Genomic DNA, 21426 nt, shown 5'->3' with positions numbered 1-21426 from the left:
CCATGTGCCAAGTATAATTCTAGGTGATGAAGACATAGTAGTGAACAAGACATACAAGATCTCTAACCTAATAGAACTTATATTTTTAATAGAGGATACAAGCTAATATGTACACAATATATATATAATCATACTTTCAAATTACCTTTGAAAAAATTGAAAAAGCAATTTGAGATGGTGTGAAAAATAGTCACACATAATTTATTATTGTATGTATTATTTCTTAAAAATTAATCTAAAGTAAATGAATCATCTTCAGAATCTAGTATGGCTGGTGGCAGCAGGGATTCCAAATTAGCCTACACATGGATTCCTCCAGACTCCACCATTTTTTCCCTTATGATCTGTATATTCTTACTACATCACTATAAAAAATCTTAGCCATGAGTACAACTCATATGCTGAGTCCTATGAATACTGAATACAGGGATGGCTCTCAGTGGCCTCCCACATGTATAACCAGGAGGAATTACTTAGGAAACAGAATAAAAAAGCACTGAGTATATTCATTTTTGAGGGATATAAAATCAAGTAGTGAGAAATTCAAATGAATTACCTGCACAATTAAAGCATGTCTCCTTAAAACATACTTCTGAGATGCCATGTGAATAAAGGTCAAGCCAATACAGAGACTATAGAGAGGTTCATGGGGATAGGCACGAAAGGCTTGCACATACTGTCCTGAAAAGTAAGCAGTGATGTCAGATGGTGTGACAGGAACGTATTTCCTTATTCTTTCAACACTTACATTTATTTTAAAGCTAAACATACATTAGTGATATTTTTAGAAGTATAATACATACTACCATCTTAAAAGTCAACCATACACATGTTCGCAGCAGCACTATGCATAATAACTAAGGGTGGAAACTACCCAAATAACTATCAACTGATGAATGGATAAAAAAACTATGCTATACAATTACAGGGCCATAAAAAGGTGTGATGTACTGAAACACGCTACAACATGGATGAACTTGGAAAACATTATGCTAAGTCAAAGATGCTAGATACAAAAGGCTTCATATTGCAAAATTCTATTCACATGAAATATATCCAGAAGAGGTAAATCTACAGGTACAGAAAAGCAGACTGGTGGTTACCATGGGTAAGGAGGTAAGGGGAACAACTGCTTAATGGGTAGGGAGTTTCCTTCTGAGGTGATGAAAATGTTTTGAACTAGAGGTAGTGGTTGCACAATACTGTGAATACACTAAATATATGATTTGTTCACTTAGGATGGTTAATTTTATTGTATGTGAATTTCACTTCATTAAGAAATTAACATCCTATCAACCAGGATACATATTAATTTGATTTTTAAAACAATGCACAGCATATAACATAATAAGAAGAATCTACCCATGAATATATCCTGACCATGAAGATGAAATATGAATAAAACTAACTTTCTTTAGGCACAGCTAAATATTTCCAGGAGTAATACCTCTGAAATAAACAATCTATCAAAAAGTACTGGTGAATCAGAGAAAGAGAGCAGTCCATATTTAATCTATACAAGAGGCTGAGGGGAGTGCATGGGGAGTTTTTGCTTATGAGGTAGACAGTTTCTGTTTAGGGGTCATGAAAAAGTTTTAACAATGGTTGGTGGTGATGGCAGCACAATATTGTGAATGTAATTAATATCACTGAAGTGTACACTTAAAAATGGTCAGAATTTTTTTTTTTTTGTTCTACGATCTTCTTTCTTTTTTTAAATGTTACATTCAAAAAACATAAGCGGTTTCCATATACTCTTCAACCCCTAGAATTTCTTGTTATGTATGTTATCATGACACAAATAAGATTTGTTTTTAAAAAATACTGCTCTAGTAATCTTATACAATAAACTGTTTCCCAAAAAATTGAATATAGATCAAATTATGATCTTAATTTTATTTTAAAAGCAATGGGGGAAACTAGAGGACATTATGTTGAGTGAAGCAAGTTAGACACAAAGGACAAATAATGTATGATTGTGTTATTATGAACTAAATATACTGTGTAAACTCACACAGGAGTTAATAACTAGAATACAGATCCCCAGAAAACAGAATGAAGCTCAGAGAGTGGAAAGCTGAGGGTTAATCTAGGCAGAATTGGTAAAAAAGTCTGTTCATAAATCTTTGGAAATGAATAGAAATGATGAAAGTAAATCATAGTATTTGTAAAAAGCAGTGCTAACATATGGGTATGACAGCACTTGAAAAGGGAAAGTCTAAGGTCAAGTACATTACCAGAAGGAAAGTTAAAAAACCTAACATGGGAGTATACAGCATAGCAAAATCTCATATGAAATACGAATGGGTAATACTGCATATAAGACTGTTTTTCTTTGAAACTGAACAAATATACATTAATGATACAAGATGGTAATAACAGGCAAAAATACAACCAAAGCAAACTATGGACAGTAGTATACAGTAACATAGTAATAATCCACCATTAAAAGTAAAAAAAAAAAAGGAAATATACTAAGTGAAAGAAACTAAGCAAAAGGTACACATATTGACTCCATCTATGAAAAATATAAATATAAGCAAAGTAGAGAGACAGAAACAGCAGCTATGTACAGCAATAGAAGGATAGAGAGAGAGGTGATTATTAAGGGGCAGAGGTGGTTTTTTTTGTCTGATTTTTTTAATTATTATCAGTGGAGTAATAAAAATGCTCTAATAATGATTGAAGTAATGAATGCACAGCTATGTGCGTACACCAAATACCACTGATAGTACACACTGGATGAACTGTACACTTCATGAATATGTATCAATAAAACTGATTTTAAAAAGAAAAAAAATTAAGAAACAAAATATACCCAAAGAAGTTATAAGAAATAAATCAATAAAGATAAAAACAAATAAAATGTAAAAGAAAAAAAAGAATAATGAAATAGGGGAAAAAAAGGAAACAAATATTCAAACTAAAAGTTGGTATGGTAGAGTGAATTATGTATGCACCTCAACAAAAGACATTCTTAATCTTAATATGCATTCCTGTGGTTGTGAATCCCCTCATAAACAGGACCCTTCCGAGATGTATTATCAACTTAGGTATGGACTCATCTGTGACTAGGATCTTCCAAGATCCTACTTAGATGTGGCCAAGCTGAAGCAGGGTGGGCCTTAATTCCCATTACTGAGGCTTTCAAAGAGAAGCCAGAAGTCAGTAGAAAACAGTGAAAAACAGCCAGAAGCAAAAGCCAGAATCAGGGAAAGCCACAGGAGGAGAGAATAAAGCAGACCTCCAAGTAACAGAGGACTGCCATCACCAGATCATTACAGACTCCGAGGGAAAGTACAGCCTTGTCAATGCCTTAATTTGGGACTCACGCCTCTAACATCATGAACCAGTAAATTCTTGTTGTTTAAGCCAAAAACAAAAAACAACAAAAAGCAAAGGGGGAACATCTGCTTTTTAGTGAATTATTTTATGAAACTAACTTATCTGTTTTATAACTCCAGATATAATGGAGGTAAGAAAAGGAAAAGCAGTTTCCTCACCTTTATAAATGTAATTAACACCACTGACTTGTGGTGTTAATGGTTGATAATGGTTAAAATGGGAAATTTTATGTATATATGCTACTACAGTAAAAATTTACAAAACACAACACAGAAATGTACAGTACAAAGAGTAAACCCTCACATAAATTATGGACTTTAGTTAATAATATAATTGTACCACAGAATACTTTTAGCAGCAAAGACGGTAGACTGCCATTTAGACATTTCTATTTTTAGAAATAAAGTTTCATTTAAACAGTAATATTTAAATGGTAGTTCTGTAAAAGTTTCTAAATAGAGGGAAAGAAAACAAATTTACTATATATTTTCCTACTATTACACTAATAAATCCAAAAATATTCATATTAAAGGAAAGTTTCATTATCTGATGTTTGGAGACACTGACTGAGTAATTATAAAAAACATCAGCCACATAAACAGCAACATGAAATTGTTAAATAGCCAAAATCATAGCTTATTCAGAAGTACCTGGTAATACTTTTTTTTAGGTAGCAGGAGATAAACATGACTAATTTTAAGTTTAAACACTTGGTTAGGTATTTTCTACCTATTTGCTTCTGATTCCTATTACAAAAATTTCTTATTAGAAAAGATTAATGAAAAGAAACAATTTTAAAAATCAATAAGAAAAATGAAGACTAAAAAGAAAAAGATAAAAAAATAAAGAAGGGAAACGGACTTTGGCCCAGTGGTTAGGGCGTCCGTCTACCACATGGGAGGCCCGCGGTTCAAGCCCCAGGCCTCCTTGACCCATGTGGCGCTGGCCCACGTGCAGTGCTGATGCGCGCAAGGAGTGCCCTGCCACACAGGGGTGTCCCCCGCGTAGGGGAGCCCCACGCGCAAGGAGTGCGCCCATAAGGAGAGCCACCCAGCGCGAAGGAGGGAGCAGCCTGCCCAGGAATGGCGCCGCCCACACTTCCCGAGCCGCTCACGACAAGAGAAGCGGACAAAGAAACAAGACGCAGCAAAAAGACACAGAAAACAGACAACCGGGGGAGGGGAGGGGAGGGGAATTAAATAAATAAAAATAAATCTAAAAAAAAAAATAAATAAAATAAAGAAAAGATTAATGAATTTTCCCTGAGGTCAATGAGAATTAACAAGCATATGTAAATAAATCTTGATATAAAGACTTGTCTCCTAAAGGAATGAACTATCAGTAAATCTTAAATCCTTCTTTTGCATTATATCAAATTAAAATCACATAGTAAAGCACTGATAAAAGATGAAAATTATTTTAAAAACAAACGAGCCTGTGTGAGAGAACTGTTGACATTTAACATGATAATAGTTATAAATATTAATATTACTAATTATTATTATTGCTAACATTTGTCTAGCACTTACTATATGTGCCAGGCACTATTTTTGTCTTTCGGGTTTTGCTGTTGTTGGTGGTCTGTTTGTTTGACGTCCTTGATATTAATTCATTTAATCCTCAAGATCTATGTGGTAGGTCCAATTATTACCTCAATTTTAGAGATAAAGAAACAGAGGCAGAGAGAGGTAGAATAATTTGCCATAGAGGGGCTGCTATTTAAACCCTGGCAGTTTCATTCTAGAGTCTAGGCTCTAGCCAAACCATCTACTAGACCAGGGGTTTTTAACCTTTTTTAAAAGTTCCATGGACCCTTTTGCCAATCAGGTAAAAAACACAGACCCCTTCTCAGAATGTAGCGGCAGATAGTTTTATGATGCTCAACATCAGCATGTCTTTAAATTAAATTTCAGGATTTTTCAAAATAATGTTTTACAACTTTCCCATAATTTCAATACCTGATAACCCAACACAGTTCAATATCTGTTCAGACAGTCATTTTCAGCAAACACAGAAATTGGAGTTTTCCCACGGCGTCATAAAACCATCTCCGCCATCTTTACCAACCTTTTTGCAGGCAGTCATTCACTGCACTCAGAACACACTACACCAAAATAAAAATCATTCTAAGTCCACACTATCCTGTGTATTATTTAATACATATATCATACCCACAACAATATGTCCCCACAAGAATAAAGTTTTTTAAAATTTTCAATTCAAGCTCACAGCCCCCTGAAATCTTTCCACAGATCCCAAAGGAGTCCTGGTTAAGACCCCTACACTAAAGAGAGTCATGTGCAAGAACGACTTACCAAGTGCGTGCTTAAAACTACCAGATACAAATGCATTGTGTCCATTTAAGACACAAAGGGCATGATTATCTGGGTTTTTCAGCATTAAACGAAGACAGAAACGATGATGTCGCACATCTTGGGAGTGCATAGTAACTTGATTGAAAATGTTCCAGAGCTGGGGTTTATTGACATTTTCCATTACCATTATCCTAAAGTTCCAGAAAGAGAGCAAAAGGGAAAAAATAATGAAAAAAGGAAATTTTCTGGATTTCTATCAATGAAACTCTTCAGTGCTGTCCCACCAACTTGAAATGCACCATCCCACGAGGAGAAGCGAAATTTTCAAACTAAGCTAAGCCTGTTGCACTGTGAAAGATTTTTCCCAGAATATACTGCTTAAGTTATTAGTTTTTCTACATCTTGTCTCTTGCTTTTCAACAAAAGTTTTAAGCCAAAAACTTAAGTGTTTTAAGTTTGAACTTTCTCCCCCTGCCCAGTATAGAAACATTGTAATAAGCACTGAATAATGACACCAGGCATGTTGAAAGACTTTACATATACTAACTTCTTCAACCCTCACAAAAACTTAATGAGTAGGTAATATTATGATGTCCATTTTATAGACGGGGAGACTGGAGTGCAAGACTGATTAACTAGCCCAAGGTCAGATATCCAGTATGTGTCAGAGCTGGAATTTCAACCCCAGCAGTCAGGCTCCAGAGTCCACACTCTCAAAGACTTTGCTATATGGCCTCTCTGAATCAACCAATGAACTGAATTAGCCACTAAGCAAAAGAAGAGATAAAAATAACACAGTATAGTATGAAAGACTAAGTCAAAATAAATGTGCATACACTATCAAAAGAATCATACTAAAATAAACTCTCAGGAAATCACCTGATGTAGTCATACGCCTTTCTGAAATTTTTGTCCAGAATTGCAGCAGAGAGACCAAAGTATTCTAGTTCTTTGCGTTTTTGCCTGTCATCATAAAATGAATAGTATTCCAATGAAGAATCCACAAGTAACTCAGCCTCTTGAAATCGGGATAGGTCACATAAGGAGTATATGGCCTTCAACAGTAGGTTCCACCAGTCATCTCTTGTCAAGACACTTGTAAGTACAGCAAATATTGCTAAAACAAGACCAAAAAAAAACAGTTAAGATTTTGTATTTCCAAGAATAGCAGTATTAGGAAGAAAAATTCACATCATCGACTTTAAGGTAAACTAAATAACCACAGCCCTACAGATCTGAATTCTTGCCAACACTATTCTGACAATGAGGGGAAGGGGTGGTTGCTTGTTTACACTCCTTTAACACTACCTTCTTCTGCTCTGCTGCCTTACCAATCTGTGATTGCTACTTTTGGTTTGTTCTGTTCTACTCCAGGACTGCTGGATATTGCTAGATCATAAACTAGAGTGATTATTTCCAATACAAAGTCAAGCTAACCCTATCTGCTTCTCAGCAGTAGGTAAAATACATGCTTCTCCAAAGCAGAACAAGTGTGTTTTCCATGATTGTGGTCAGATACAGGATTCTGTATGTACAAGGCACTCAAATACTTGTTCAGCAAATGACCTCAATTTCAGGCTTTGAGATTCTATTTTTTATCTTTTCCTAATTTCAATTTTCCTTTTCTCTGCCTCAAAATTTCTTTCTGTTCACCTTTTTTGTATTTCTCTGTAAGAAGCCTCCCTTTTATACCTCTTGAAAAACAGCAAAAGCTATACAAATTTTTGCTCTTCGACCTAGTAATTCTTCTGGGAATCTAGCCTAAATAATCCAAAATATAAATAAATTTATATGTGTAAAGAAGTTCACTACAATATTATTTATAAAAGAAAATTACTGGAAAGACAATATATCAAAAAATAATTTGGAAATGATTAAATAATGGTACTGCTATCCCAATGGAATATTAAACATTCCTTAAATATAATAGCTAGATGGAGAATAAAACAATATGAGAAAATGTTTACGATAAAATGTTAAGTGAAAAAGTCAAGAATACAAAGTTGCACTTTATCTGAAGAGGTCTAGCTAGCCCTCTCCTGGTGTGCCCATGGAATGGGAATTCCACCATGGTAAATTAATAAACACTTGATGAGCTTAAGACCAAGCAACAATGAGTCTTAAATGAGCAATTAATGAAAGAGAAAACAGGCAGGATCACATAATTAAATATCTGTATCTGTATCTATCTCCTACCTATATATATATATATATATATATAGGTGAAGGAAACACAGTCCAAAATACATGCTACAGAGGCAGAAGCTGTTGAGGTAAGTTTCAAGCCCAGAATCGCTGAACTGGAGAAGTGGCAGTGGCTCTGAGGCATTAATAGCTAGATTATGAGCAGCTGAGTCCTTCCTCCATCCTGGCCCATGAAGTGGTCATCCCTCCCTTCTGGTTCTCCTCTCCCCCATCCTGCTTATCTATCATATGCCCTTTATTGTGTCAAATTTTCTGGATTCTAAAACTCTTGGCCATTATATGCTGCCATACCTGTAACAATGATCTAATAAATGTTTGTTGAATAAATTAACAATGAAATCATTTTCTGCCACATGGACATCTCTATTTTACAGTCCAGATTTTTTCCTAAGTAGTCTCTCTAATAACCTCATTCAAACATACTTAATGCTTTTCCAGCTAAAAATAGATGCTTTCGAAAGTCACATTACTAGAAACTGGGTTAAAGCAACTTATTTTCAAAGAGTTCCTTATCAAAATAAATCTAACAGAGATCAAGATATATGTAATGGAAGTTATTGGACAAATACTGTATACCGTCATCTAATTGTCAGCGATTTCTTAACTAAGGTATCTTTTCTTCTTAAAAAGTCAACATTAAAGTTTTGTTTTAGTTTTTTTCACAAAATAATTCAAGCAAATGTTTTCTTTTTAATTCATTTAGCCTTTTAAAAAACACCCATCAAATGATACTTGAGGGATTTAGGTTAGAAAATTTCATTTTATTTGCAAAGATATATTTTTAATTAGATTACTTCAGATGTTATTTAATGAGTCTTCAATTCAGCCAAGTTTTATGTAATAAAGCAAATTAAAGCAAAATTACCTTTTGCATCACAATTTGCTGTCTCTTGGTCATTGCTATCTGATATTTTGTCTCTTGACACTTTAATAAGGTAAAGATGCCTCTCTCCAGATTTGGAACTGGATATCAAACAGACTTGGGCTCTATTCATTGCTACCTGAATGAAAGATGAGAATTTGAGATTCTTTAATCACAAAATTCTTTTAAAGAAAACCTATGGGCCACAAGTATCACAAACATGTCTGAAAGGTCTTTTTGTAAGGAAAATCAAGGCCAAATTACTATACATATAAGCATGTAAAAGTAGAATGAATGAAATTTTTTTCTTACCAAAGGAATTCTGGGTTACACTACTCACTGTAGCAGGGAAAAAGTAGGCAATTTATACTACTTTATGATGTGTGTATGTGCAAACACATACAATTACATATATGTATAGCAACTACCCCACAAAAAAAGCCAGACTCAGAAAGTACTACAGCTCTGGAAAACATTTTTGCAGGGTGAACAATTTTGGTACACAGTACTATCTACAGAGCAAATAAGTGAAATACGAATCTGACTTTTCTACGTATGTCCTAGCATCTACTATCAAGTTTACAGTTTCATGTAGAACTTTCAATCTCTAACATCCCAATCTTTAAAACTTTGGTCTTCACTTGACTTTTGCTTTAAGAAGTATGAGTTTAATAGTGTAAAACAGGTTATAAAATAGCTATAATCTGGGTTTAATTCAAATTCTAAATACTTAAAAGGTCAACAAAACTAATATAAAGAAAGAACATTACCCACCTTTAAAAGCATGGCCAACATGGTAAGTAAGGTATCCATATAACCATACATTTTGCCTTGTGAATACAACAGAGTAGATCGATGAAGCAATAACTTCAATTCCTAAAATTAAGCACGATTAGTGTGATAAAGATTCATTTGCTATAAGTGGTTTTATTTACATATAAAAGTTTTGCTTTAGAAACAAAATCTTCAAAACGCTTGCTTTATCTTTCACATTAAGAGCAGTATTTTAGAAACTGGAACTAATAGTGACTGAAACTTAAGACTCAAATCATTTTTCAAAAAATGCTGAATTTAGGGAAGTGGAAGTGGCTCAACTGACAGAGCTTCCACCTACCATATGGGAGGTCCAGGGTTCAATACCCAGAGCCTCCTGGTCCGTGTGGCGAGCTGGCCTGCATGGAGTGCTGCCACGCGCAAGGAGTGCCACACTGTACAGAGGTGCCCCCAAGCAAGGAGTGCTCCCCATGCAAGGAGTGCAGCCCCGTGCAGGAGTGCAGCCCACCCAGGAGTGGTGCCGCCCACACGGAGAGCTGACACAGCAAGACGATGCAACAAAAAAGAGACACAAAGAAAAGACAATATGAGATGCAGTGAACTAAGGAGCTGAGGTGGAGCAAGAGAATGATCGCCTCTCTCCCACTCCAGAAGGTCCCAGGATGGGTTCCCGGAGCCACCTAATGAGAATACGACAGACACAGAAGAACACACAGAACAGAGAACGGGGCAGAAGGGGAATAAGAAAAAAAAATGCTGAATTTAATATACACTAAAACAAAATATTTGCTTATAAGCTATAGAGACATTTTGAACTGAGGAAAAAAATTATAAAATATAATCTACCAAGAAAAGCCTCTATGTTATACAGTCTACCTGCTGTGCAGCATTTGCATCCTGTGCTAAAGTATCTGGATCATACATTGGTTCCAGAGCTTCCAGAGCTTTCTCAGGTCGACCCAGCTGCTGCTGAAGGGTGGAAAGTGAAATTCTTGCATCCAAATGGAGAGGGGCCAGATCAACCACTTTGCCATAGCTTTCTGCAGCACGCTCCATATAGCCTAAGGCCTTTAAACATTCTATGATATTAAAATAAAACAAAGATAAACTTCAGTTATGTAAACTGGTCAAAATTATTTCTCTATTTTTCTAGTAATATCATAGAAACTCCAGTTCTCACCCCTCCCACATCATTTGCCCACATCATTCATTTTTGTTGTCTGCCTAACTCAAGTTTTGTGATTCTCAATATAAACTACCTCCCCTCACTACACTCTATTATTTCCTCAGGATAAGTTCTCAGAAGTTAGGTTAACAGGCCCACTCCTCAAACTTTATGCCCAGTCAATCACTAAGTCTTATCATCTGAACTTGAAAACAAGTCCCTGAAAGCATTTCTCCTTTTCTACTCTAAAAGTCACAAACCTAATCTCGGCCCTTTTCCTCTCTTTCCCTCTACACTACAATTATCTCCTAACATGGTATTTTTGGCCTTCAGTTATTTTCTTAAATCTCTTTGAATATAATTTTTTAGTTAAACTTTGATAATACGGGAAGAATACTAATATAGATGTATCACCACAATGGACTTGTTTGTCCTTTTTCACTTCTAATGTTACATAATTTTAAATTTTATATTATTTTATATTATTATGCTATCAACATTTAAATTCCTCTAATACATTTTCATATACGATGACCCCAACTTTATGATTTTTAGATGACCCTTATGTTTTACATTCAACTCATCTCAAACTACAGGGGCTCAAAAATGGAAATAGCATTTATCAACGTCATAACCATAATTAAACAGGATTTTTTTTTTTTTTGAAGTACCAGGGGCCAGGGACCTCATCTGTGGGAAGCTGGCATTCAAACACTGAGCCAAATCAGCTTCCCTGAGTGGGTTTCTTCATTGTTTTGCTTGTTGCCTGTCTTTGTCTTTTCAGAAGGCACCAGAAACCAAACCCAGGACCTCCCATGTGGGAAGAAGGCACTCAACTGCTTGAGCCACATCTACTCCCTAAATAGGATTTTAAAAGCTATCTACTACAGGTATCTACATTGCAGTTTCAATGTTACAGCTTTAGAAAGGCAACAAAAATTCTAACTCACTACTCAAGTCTTTAAAATTCAAATCCCACAAATAATATAACATTTTTATGATAGTATTATGTTCATATTTATGCTCACTCATCCAAACAGTAAAGCAGTATCTTAAACATTAAGTTGCTCTCTTTCCCATTTCATATCTGGGATATGAGTGAACTATTGTCCCAAAATGTCAATCGATGCTTCTCTAATAATCGGCCACATTTTCTGCCATCATATAATTTTAAAACCTGAGAATATTCCAATCTTAATTCATCTTTTATGCTGACTCAATAGGAAATCCTATTGTAAGTTTTTACTTTTATATACCTCTTTCAAGAGATTCAGCTATATCGATTTCAACTCTAAATTATTTACTTCAGATTAATATGGAGATAATTGAGGTACAATAAAGTAAACTGATAGATAAAACCAATCATGAACATATCTGTGGCTAAAAGAACATTGAAAAATAGATTAAATATTTTTCTTAAAATAACATATTAAACAAAAATCTGTAGAAACTCTTCAAAAATGTGATTTCCTCCAAGTTTGGCAAATCTCCAAATAGGAACCAGAGTTTGTAGTTCAACTGCCCTCAAGTAAAAAACAGGTATTTGAGGCTTAAGTTATTCCTTCTACTTCACTATGGTACCATTGACTGAACTGCTACCCCAAAGCACTGAGAAATTGCTTAGTGGCCCACTATAGCAGTTAGATATGGTTATGAACTCCAAAAATAGATACTGGATTATGTTTGTAATCTGATCTGTACCTGGACCTGAGTGAGTTATGATTAGGGCTTCAATTGGGCCACATATTTAGGGCATTGAGTCCCCGCTCCTTGGTGGGTGGGGACTCACAGATAAAAGGCATGGCAAAGGACAGAGTTGTGGGTTTTCTGATGTTGGAGTTTGATGCTGAAGACTTAAGCTGGAGCCCCAGGAAGTCAGCACAGAGGAAAGAGAAGCCAGCCCCAGGAAGAAAGAAACCTTGAACCCAGAGAAAAGCAAACCCCAGGAACGTAGGAACCCAGGTAGCCTGAACCCTCGCAAACACTGGCAGCCATCTTGCTCCAACACGTAAAAATAGACTTTGGTGAGGGAAGTAACTTATGCTTTATGGCCCGATATCTGTAGGCTCCTACCCCAAATAAATACCCTTTATAAACACAAACCAATTTTTGGTATTTTGCATCAGCACCCCTTTGGCTGACTAATACACCCACCAAGACAATGTGAAACACTGATTCAGTAAACTTCCATGAAGGCAAAATTACTTTCATTAATATTAACATACTATATATTTCTTACCATTTGGTGAAAGTAAGTTCTGCCTATTTATATTATTAAAACTTCCCCCTCCCAAAAAACTATTACCTGCATGTCGAAGCCAGACTACTGCAAGGTTGTATCTTTCAGAGCAGACTAGTGCACTAAGCAGGGGAAGTGCAGAATTATATTCACCAACATCCAGAAAAGCTTCAGCAACATCTAGATATAGGTCTCCCATATCTTCAGGATTCTGTTCCACCAGTGTTGTCAAGAGAGGCTAGACCCCAAAATAAAAGCCTTAAGTCAAACATTCATTATAAAAATGCACATTTATGTATACCTCTTTTTATCTATATCAGTTATATGAGGCAAGCTTAAAGGTACCAACTTTTAATAAAAATAGCTCTAAATGATCATTTTTTATTCAGTTCTGTTCCTCTATTACAAGGTACTCATACTTCCATTGTTCACTCATTGGATACATTACTTTCAAGGGCCAGTCATAAGGCGGGAATTGAAGGTGTTAAGACAAAGCTGATCCGCATGCTGTTTCTCCAACAGGCATACTGGGCCACCGGGCCTCTGTGCTTGCTGTTCCTTTTGGAAAGATGGCCCCTCAGGTATCTGCAAGCCTTACTTCCATTCTCCCTTTAGGTTAGAATTCAAATGTCACTTATTTAGGGAGGCATTTCCTACCATCCTATTTAAAACTGTAACTCCCTCTACCCTCAACACTCCTATTCTTCCCTGTTTGATTTTTCCCCCCAGCATTTGTCGCCAGCTAACATCTTATACACTGTACATACTTATTTTATTGTTATTTATCTAATCCCATTAGGATGAAAGATCCAGGAGGGCAGAGAGTTGTATATTTTATTCAATATCTTATCTACAAAGTCAATGCCCAATAAATTTTTGTTCAAGTAAATACTTAGTCTGAATTTGACAAAAGAGAATAGCAGTCTCATTTATCACCAATTGTCTAAGCAGCCCAATCTCAAATTCTGACCTCTAGTTTGTTCTCCTTTTGAAAGAAAAATGAATTACTTTCACCAATCCAAAATACTTTTATAAGACAATCATACAAAAATAAACTGAGGCTAACTGCGACCTTCTTGATTATTAAGAAATGTGAAAATCTTGGATCAAGAAATTGGATCAATTTCTTGTCATCTGAAGAAAAGAGACTGCCCATTTTACCTGAAGTATCTCAAGTGCTCATCTTAAAATTACTTACATTAAGTGGTTCAAGGATGTTGAGATGTACAAGACAGACCATCAGTTTCACTGTGATATCTATTGGAATGCCATCAGGTATCGTGCAGGTAACATTCTCACCAGCTATGGAATACACAGAAAAAAAGCAGTTTTTATATGCAAGATGAGAATGTTGGGCAAATGAAGCAAACTGTATCTCAATTTCATTTAAAGCAAACGATTTCATAGTCACTTCCGTATTTGGCCAAATCTGTTATTAAGTTCTTATACCCCCTTTATCCTGTCTTTGGGTAGCAATTATCTTCCTATTCTTTTCCTAATACCCATAGGTGTCTGTCTGAAGTTAGCTTAAATTGCACCTCAAAAAACCTCTTCTGATTTTAGACTATTGCCCTCATCTACTTTCCCATAACACCAGGTTTAGGACAGAAATTATCACAGGAGTCCTTTTATTATAATGAAATTTGAGTAAATTTCATTTGAATTTCTTTTCCCTTTCCCACGTCCCTGAAGGCAGGAAATGCCATACTCACCTGTGTATTCTCCATAAATTAGCACAGTAATTTACAAGGAAGTTTTATCAAACTGAGTTTTTTCTTCCCCAAACACTTTCTACTTCAATATTTATCTGTCTCATGTCTTACCTTTGGCCTTGCTCTCTATGTACAAATGAATTATTATTCCCCATTAGGATGAACAGTTTAAATAAAAGCATTTTATTTAATTTGTTTCTGAATAATTATGCCCCACCTAAAGGGCTACATAATGATGAAATTTTTAGAAATCATGACAGGCCAGGGAGGGAGCTATTTTGGAAGAGAAATTCTCAAAACCAACTTCCCTCGACCACCATCAAAAGCCTCACTGGGCAGGTGCGAAGACACTACATAGGCATTCTTTTATAATCACAGGATTATAAAAGAACTCTTCCCATTAATAAGATGGATTTTGTTACAACCTCAAACACTGTTCTGCATTAATATTTTCACAGAACAGGTTAATGAGACTGGTCCAAAGAAAAGAGCTAGGATGAGGGAAAGAGCTGAAAGAGACCCTGCAAGTCACTCTTCAGGTAAGACTTTCTAAGCTGACCTCGAAACAATGTAGGGTAATCATATTAGCTTCTACTTATGTGAATGTTTAAAACTTTGAAGTAGAGTTTTTAAAAGATGAAAGTATTGTTAAGACTTTTTTTTTTAAAGATTGATTTATTTAATACCCCCCCCTCCCCCGTTTGTCTGTTCTCTGTGTCTATTTGCTGTGTCTTGTTTCTTTGTCCGCTACTGTTGTCGTCAGCTGCACGGGAAGTGTGGGCAGCGCCATTCCTGGGCAGGCTGCACTTTCTTTCGCACTGGGCGGCTCTTCTTACAGGCTCGCTCCTTGCGCGTGGGGCTCCCCTATGCGGGGGACACCCCTGCGTGGCTCGGCACTCCTTGCACGCATCAGCACTGTGCATGGGCGAGCTCCACACGGGTCAAGGAGGCCCGGGGTTTGAACTGCGGACCTCCCATGTGGTAGACGGACGCCCTAACCACTGGGCCAAGTCCGTTTCCCTGTTAAGACCTTTTTGAAAAGTAAATTGCATTAGACCTAAAGATTTTTAATAAGCTATTTAATAATTCAATCTTTTTTCACTTAGTAGTATGGCAAGCCTTGATTCAATGAGAAATGCCATGTTCAAATGGATGTACTGAGAAATAAAAGGGACTTAAAACTATTTTTTAAAAGATTGTGAGTCAATACTGAAAAAAAAGATATAAAGTATCCCTGAGATACTTGGGAAAGTATGTTAAAAGACCATTAACTACAAATTGAAAGACCAAACTAGGATCAAGAGAAGATTATATACACTTTCCTATAAAGCAGAAACTACAACCTTTATTCTCCTCTGGGGTTCCTTCTTCTGTAGTTTTCTTTACCAGCACAATTCCAGAAAAATCTGTAATAACCTAACAAGAATGAGAAAAAAGAAAGGAAAAATATAGTAGCTATGTGTGAAAAATCTTTTCACAAGCAAAGATTTATAGAGTTAATTCAAATAATCCTTACAATATATAAATGGGTGATAAAATGGAAGAGTAAATCTTTTTTAAATAAAGAACTACCTTGATACACTAATCTTGTATGATATAAATTCTTATATCATATTAACTGATACTAACTAAAGATATATAACTCCCCAGTATCAAACTAACCTACTTTTCCTAGCAGCTTAAGAAATGAATCATTGCAATTAGGCTGCTGATGAGTCCTGCTACACTGAAGTATACATATTTGGCACCTGTGACAATAGCAGTATCTTTTATCATACAACTTAGTTTATATTTCATACAGAATTACTACAGAATCTAGAAATCTATGGTTTCCATACACTTTTAAATATATTTGGTATATAAGTAATTTAATATACACAACTAAAATGAGGAATTATCAGCTTTTAAGAAGTTCCAAACCTAACAGAGAAACATAAAAATATTCCTACCTCCAAAGCTTTGTCATACTGTTTGTTAGAAACGTAGAGTTCAGCTGCAATGTTAACATCTTCCATGGAGACTAGGCCTTGGTGTTTTGAGAAAGCTTCTTCAATAATGTTAATAGCTGAAGTAACATCACTGGCTTCATAGTAACTCCTAAAAAAGTGGGAAAAAATGGAGGAACAGTTACTTAATTCAGATTATAAAACTCATTTTCTTGTTTAGGAATTACAACTAATAAATAACTATGATTTCCTTTTCCTAAAATTTGGAGGAAATACAGCCTTCATAACCAGGGAGCAGATCAAGAGAAAAATGTGTAATGTCAGTGTAACAATGAAATCATTTCAAGCATCTTCAATGTATCTCTCAATTTTGGAATATTCCCATATGTACAAAAATACTTTTCCCTACTTAAAAAATTCTCTTGGGGAGCAGGTGTAGTGGAGCGGTCGAGGGCCTGCTTCGCATGTATGAGGTCCTGGGTTCAATCCCTGGTACCTCCTTTAAAAAAAACAAAAACAAAAAAAACCTCTCTTACCTTTATAGCCCACTCAAATTACCTTCCCATTCCTCTATTTTCACTTATAACCCCTTAAAAATTCCTCCAAAGAGTTGCCTATCCACCCCCCACTCTGTCTCTCTAATGTCAGTCCAACCATTCTCTTCTTAACCTAATCCAATCAAATGTTGTTCCCACCACTCTGCCAAAACTTCTGATCTCCACTTATTAAATCCCACTGTCAACTCTCAGTCCTTACTTTACACATTCTATTGACAGTATTTAATATAGACAACCATCCCTCCTCCTTTAAATGCTTTCTTCAATAAAATTCCAGGACATCACATTCTTTTAATTTTCCTCGTGCTTCAAGGCCACTTCCTTTCAGTCTCCTTGTTGTTTCTTACTTATCTCCTTGATTTCTAAACACTCAAGTGCCTGAGGATTCAGTCCTCAGAAGTTTTCCCTTTTCCATCCATCTACACTCACTTCTTACATAGTGGTTTTCAGAATATTGTCCCCAGACCAACAGCACCTGTATCACCTTGGAAGCTATTATAAATGCAAATTAGGAACCCTATCTCAGAACTGAATAAAAAACCCAGGACTCTATTTTTAAAAGTTCTCCAATGCACACTCAAGTTTGAGAACTACTAACCTAAGTGATTTCATCTAACTCAAGGCTTCAAATAGTATCTATATGCTGAAACATCTTAAATTAAGTCTGGACTTCTTCCCTGAACTTTAGATTTGTATATTCAACAGCCTCCTGGATATCTCCACATACATGTTAGATATACACCTGAAACTTAAAATACCCAAAACTTGTTTCTCCTTAAGTCTTTTCCATTTCAGCAACTGGTAACAAAACCCTTCCAATTGCTTAAACCAAAAACATTAGAATCTTATTTTTCTCTAACATACACAGTACACATAGATACACACACAGTCTCTCCTAACCAAGACATCACAAAATCTTGAAAGCTCAGCCTTCAAAATATATCCAGAATCTGGGAAGCACACTTGGCCCAATGGACAGGACGTCCGCCTACCACACGGGAGGTGCATGGATCAAACCCTGGGCCTCCTTGACCCGTGTGGAGCTGGCCTATGTGCAGTGCTGATGCACGCAAAGAGTGCCCTGCCACGCAGGGGTGTCCCCCACGTAGGGGAGCCCCACGTGCAAGGAGTGCGCTCCGTAAGGAGAGCCGCCCAGCGTGAAAGAAAGTGCAGCCTGCCCAAGAATGGTGCCGCACACACGGAGAGCTGACACAAGATGACGCAACAAAAAGAAACACAGATTCCCGGTGTCACTGATAAGGATAGACGTGGTCACAGAAGAACACACAGCAAATGGACACAAAAATCAGACAACTGGGGGAGGGGGGGAGAAATAAATAAAAAATAAATCTTTAAAAAATATATATATATATATATATATATATATATATATATATCCAGAATCTGATAACTTCTTACCACCTCTTGCTGCTTTCCCCCTGGATCTAAACTACTATTATCCCTCGCAAGGATTATTGCAATAGTTTCCTAATTGGTCTCCTTGCTTCCGCCCTTACCACCTGTAGCATTCTGATATAGCTACAAATTCGTAAAATAGATATTGGATTATGTATCTGGTCTGTACCCTGGCATGATTAATTTATGATTAGGGTTTTGACTGGGCCACGTCATTAGGGTGCTGAGTCCATGTCCCTTGGTGGGTGGGGACTCACAGATAAAAGGCACCGCAAAGGACAGAGTTAGTTTTTGATGGAGTTTTGATGTTGGAGTGTGATTCTGAAGCCTTAAGCTGGAGCCCCAGGAAGTAAGCTCACAGAGGAAACAGAAGCAAGACCTAGGAAGAGAGGAACCCTGAGCCCAGGAAGAAGCAGGCCCTGGGAAGAGAGGAACCCTGAGTCCAGGAAGAAGCAAGATCCTGGAAGAGAGGAACCCAGGAAACCTGAACCCTTGCAGACATCAGTGGCCATTTTGCTCCAACACATGAAAATAGACTTTGGTGAGGGAAGCAACTTATGCTTTATGCCCTGGTATCTGTAAGCTCCTACCCCAAATAAATGCCCTTTATAAACACCAACCAATTTCTGGTATTTTGCATTAACACCTTTCTGGCTAATACACCACCCTTCAATCTATTATCAAAAGAGCAGCCAGAGGGAAGAGGACTTGGCCCAATGGTTCAAACCCCAGGCCTCCCTGACCCATGTGGAGCTGGCCCATGCGCAGTGCTGATGTGCATGCGCAAGGAGTGCCGTGCCACGCAGGGGTGTCCCCCACGTAAGGGTGTCCCCTGTATAGGGGAGCCCCACGCACAAGGAGTGCGCCCTGTAAGGAGAGCTGCCCAGCGTGAAAGAAAGTGCAGCCTGCCCAAGAATGGCGCCGCACACACAGAGAGCTGACACAAGATGACACAACAAAAAGAAACACAAATTCCCAGCGCCTCTGATAAGGATAGAAACGGTCACAGAACACACAGCGAATGGACACAGAGAGCAGACAACGGGGGGGGGACGGACGGGGAAGGGAAGAGAAATAAATAAAAATAAATAAAATTTAAAAAAAGAGCAGACAGAATTGATGGAGTTTTTCTACTCAAAACACTCCAATGGCTTCCAACCTAATTCAGTGTAAAAGATAAAACCTTACTGGCCCACAAGGGCCAAATGATCTGTTCCCTTGATACCTCTCTGTTCTCATTTCTTGCTATGCTCCCTTTAATCCTTTAGGGTCCATGCTGTTCCCTAAACATGCCTTTGAACTTGCCATTTCCTTTGCCTGCAATACTCTTCCCTAAATATCTGCTCCCATACCTCAGTTAGAACCTTTAGGTCAGTATCACTATCACCATATCACAGAGAATTAAGTCGTTCTCTAATTATCCTATTTAAAATAACATTCCCCATTCCACAAATTTTTAACCCCAACATCAACAGCGCCAGCTATAAAGAAGATTTTTATTCTTAAAATGTACTTGTTTAAGGCAAAAGGATTATAACAGATCCCAGATCACAAACAGTTCATTGGAACATCTGCAATAAAAAATAGTTTAAAATATTATTGCAAATAAATAAAACTTCAATTAAGTTATGGAATCTAGAGGTTTTAATTATCCTTTCAGAACACATCCTATTTTTAAGCTTGTGGGTACTTAAAATTTAACCTTATATACAAAATTTTCTAAGCAATTACATAATTGACTGGGAAATACAAAAGTAGAAGAATAAAACATACCTTTGGCATAATTTAAAATATAGAAGGCAAAAACCTGATTTCCTAACTTCCTTGAACCGCAAAGAAAAGTATATGCTACTTCAAACATAAGCTTTGATTTCTAAAATAAGATGATCAATAAGATTATCTCTATATATTTCACTCCATACTTACTTTGCCATGTCTCTGGCCAACTGCATAAAACGTTCTCCATCAGATGGAGACAAAAGGTTTAAAATACGCCTATAACCATCCATTGCCATTTTATGATCTCCCATCTGTTCATAAAGGCTTGATCGCTCCCAAAGAAAACGGACATTAGTAGGTTCATACTTAAGTGCTAAAAAGAAAAGAATATTAATTACAGATTTAACACAAAAAGGAGTATATGGTACCTGGGTGAGATCCAGAACAAATACTTTAAATTTTTCAGTGTAACCAAGTAAGTTGTTCAGGAAAAATCTGTCTACACAGGAACTCTCAACTAGGTTAGAACCAAGACAAAAAGAACCTGAATCTTCATATTAAGTCTTCTTTATATGGTCACTCAAGTCTGACATTAACCCTCAAAGAGCAATTTAAGACTGACACTGTGGTTGGAAACTGAAGGTACTGTTCACCTACCAACTTTTTTGCTGTAATGAAAAGAAGTACCTGTAATTCTTACCGCTGATGTTATAGAATATAAGGGAATAAATTTATTTGAGCAAACATCACAACTCACAGTAGCAAGTACAATTATCAAAAAATTATGTAATTTTTTGAATGTTTTAATATTTACTACCAGTTTTTCTCTAAATGCATACATAAACATTACATTCCTCTACATGCACTGTTCTAAAAACCCCTTGTCTGAAAACATGTAACATTTTATCAAACAAAAATAGAGAAAAAAATTGTAATTACCTTTGGTATAGCAAAAAATAGCCTGCTTAATATTGTCTTGTTCCAGAGACATTTCTGCCAGTCTAACCCATTCTTCTGTATCACTGGGATTTAAATGTGCAGCAATCAACTCAAATTGCAATGACTTCTCTATATCACCTTGGTCCTCATATATCATGGCAAGAGTAGAGAATGGCTCATAAGCCAGAGGAGCTATAATGAATTAAAAAAAAACAAATTTAATTGATAGAGG

The 21426-nt window shown here is 36.4% G+C and overlaps 1 protein-coding gene across 1 annotated transcript in view; it reads right to left on the bottom strand.

Moving 5' to 3' along the window:
• Positions 1-21426, bottom strand: part of GTF3C3 (general transcription factor IIIC subunit 3) — a 41963-nt gene that overhangs the window by 6627 nt on the left and 13910 nt on the right. The window contains exons 5-16 of the mRNA XM_058300416.2: positions 21195-21386; positions 20463-20628; positions 16567-16714; positions 15961-16033; positions 14104-14207; positions 12972-13143; positions 10378-10580; positions 9502-9603; positions 8731-8866; positions 6540-6777; positions 5661-5851; positions 557-681 (exon numbers count right to left, since the gene is read on the bottom strand). Of these exons, the coding sequence (XP_058156399.1) occupies positions 557-681; positions 5661-5851; positions 6540-6777; positions 8731-8866; positions 9502-9603; positions 10378-10580; positions 12972-13143; positions 14104-14207; positions 15961-16033; positions 16567-16714; positions 20463-20628; positions 21195-21386 (1850 nt within the window). The remainder of the gene's footprint in view (positions 1-556; positions 682-5660; positions 5852-6539; positions 6778-8730; positions 8867-9501; positions 9604-10377; positions 10581-12971; positions 13144-14103; positions 14208-15960; positions 16034-16566; positions 16715-20462; positions 20629-21194; positions 21387-21426) is intronic.

The sequence above is a fragment of the Dasypus novemcinctus genome, chromosome 7 (assembly GCF_030445035.2).
Source record: "Dasypus novemcinctus isolate mDasNov1 chromosome 7, mDasNov1.1.hap2, whole genome shotgun sequence".
NCBI lineage: Eukaryota > Metazoa > Chordata > Mammalia > Cingulata > Dasypodidae > Dasypus > Dasypus novemcinctus.
This window is presented reverse-complemented; position numbering and strand designations above follow the sequence as displayed.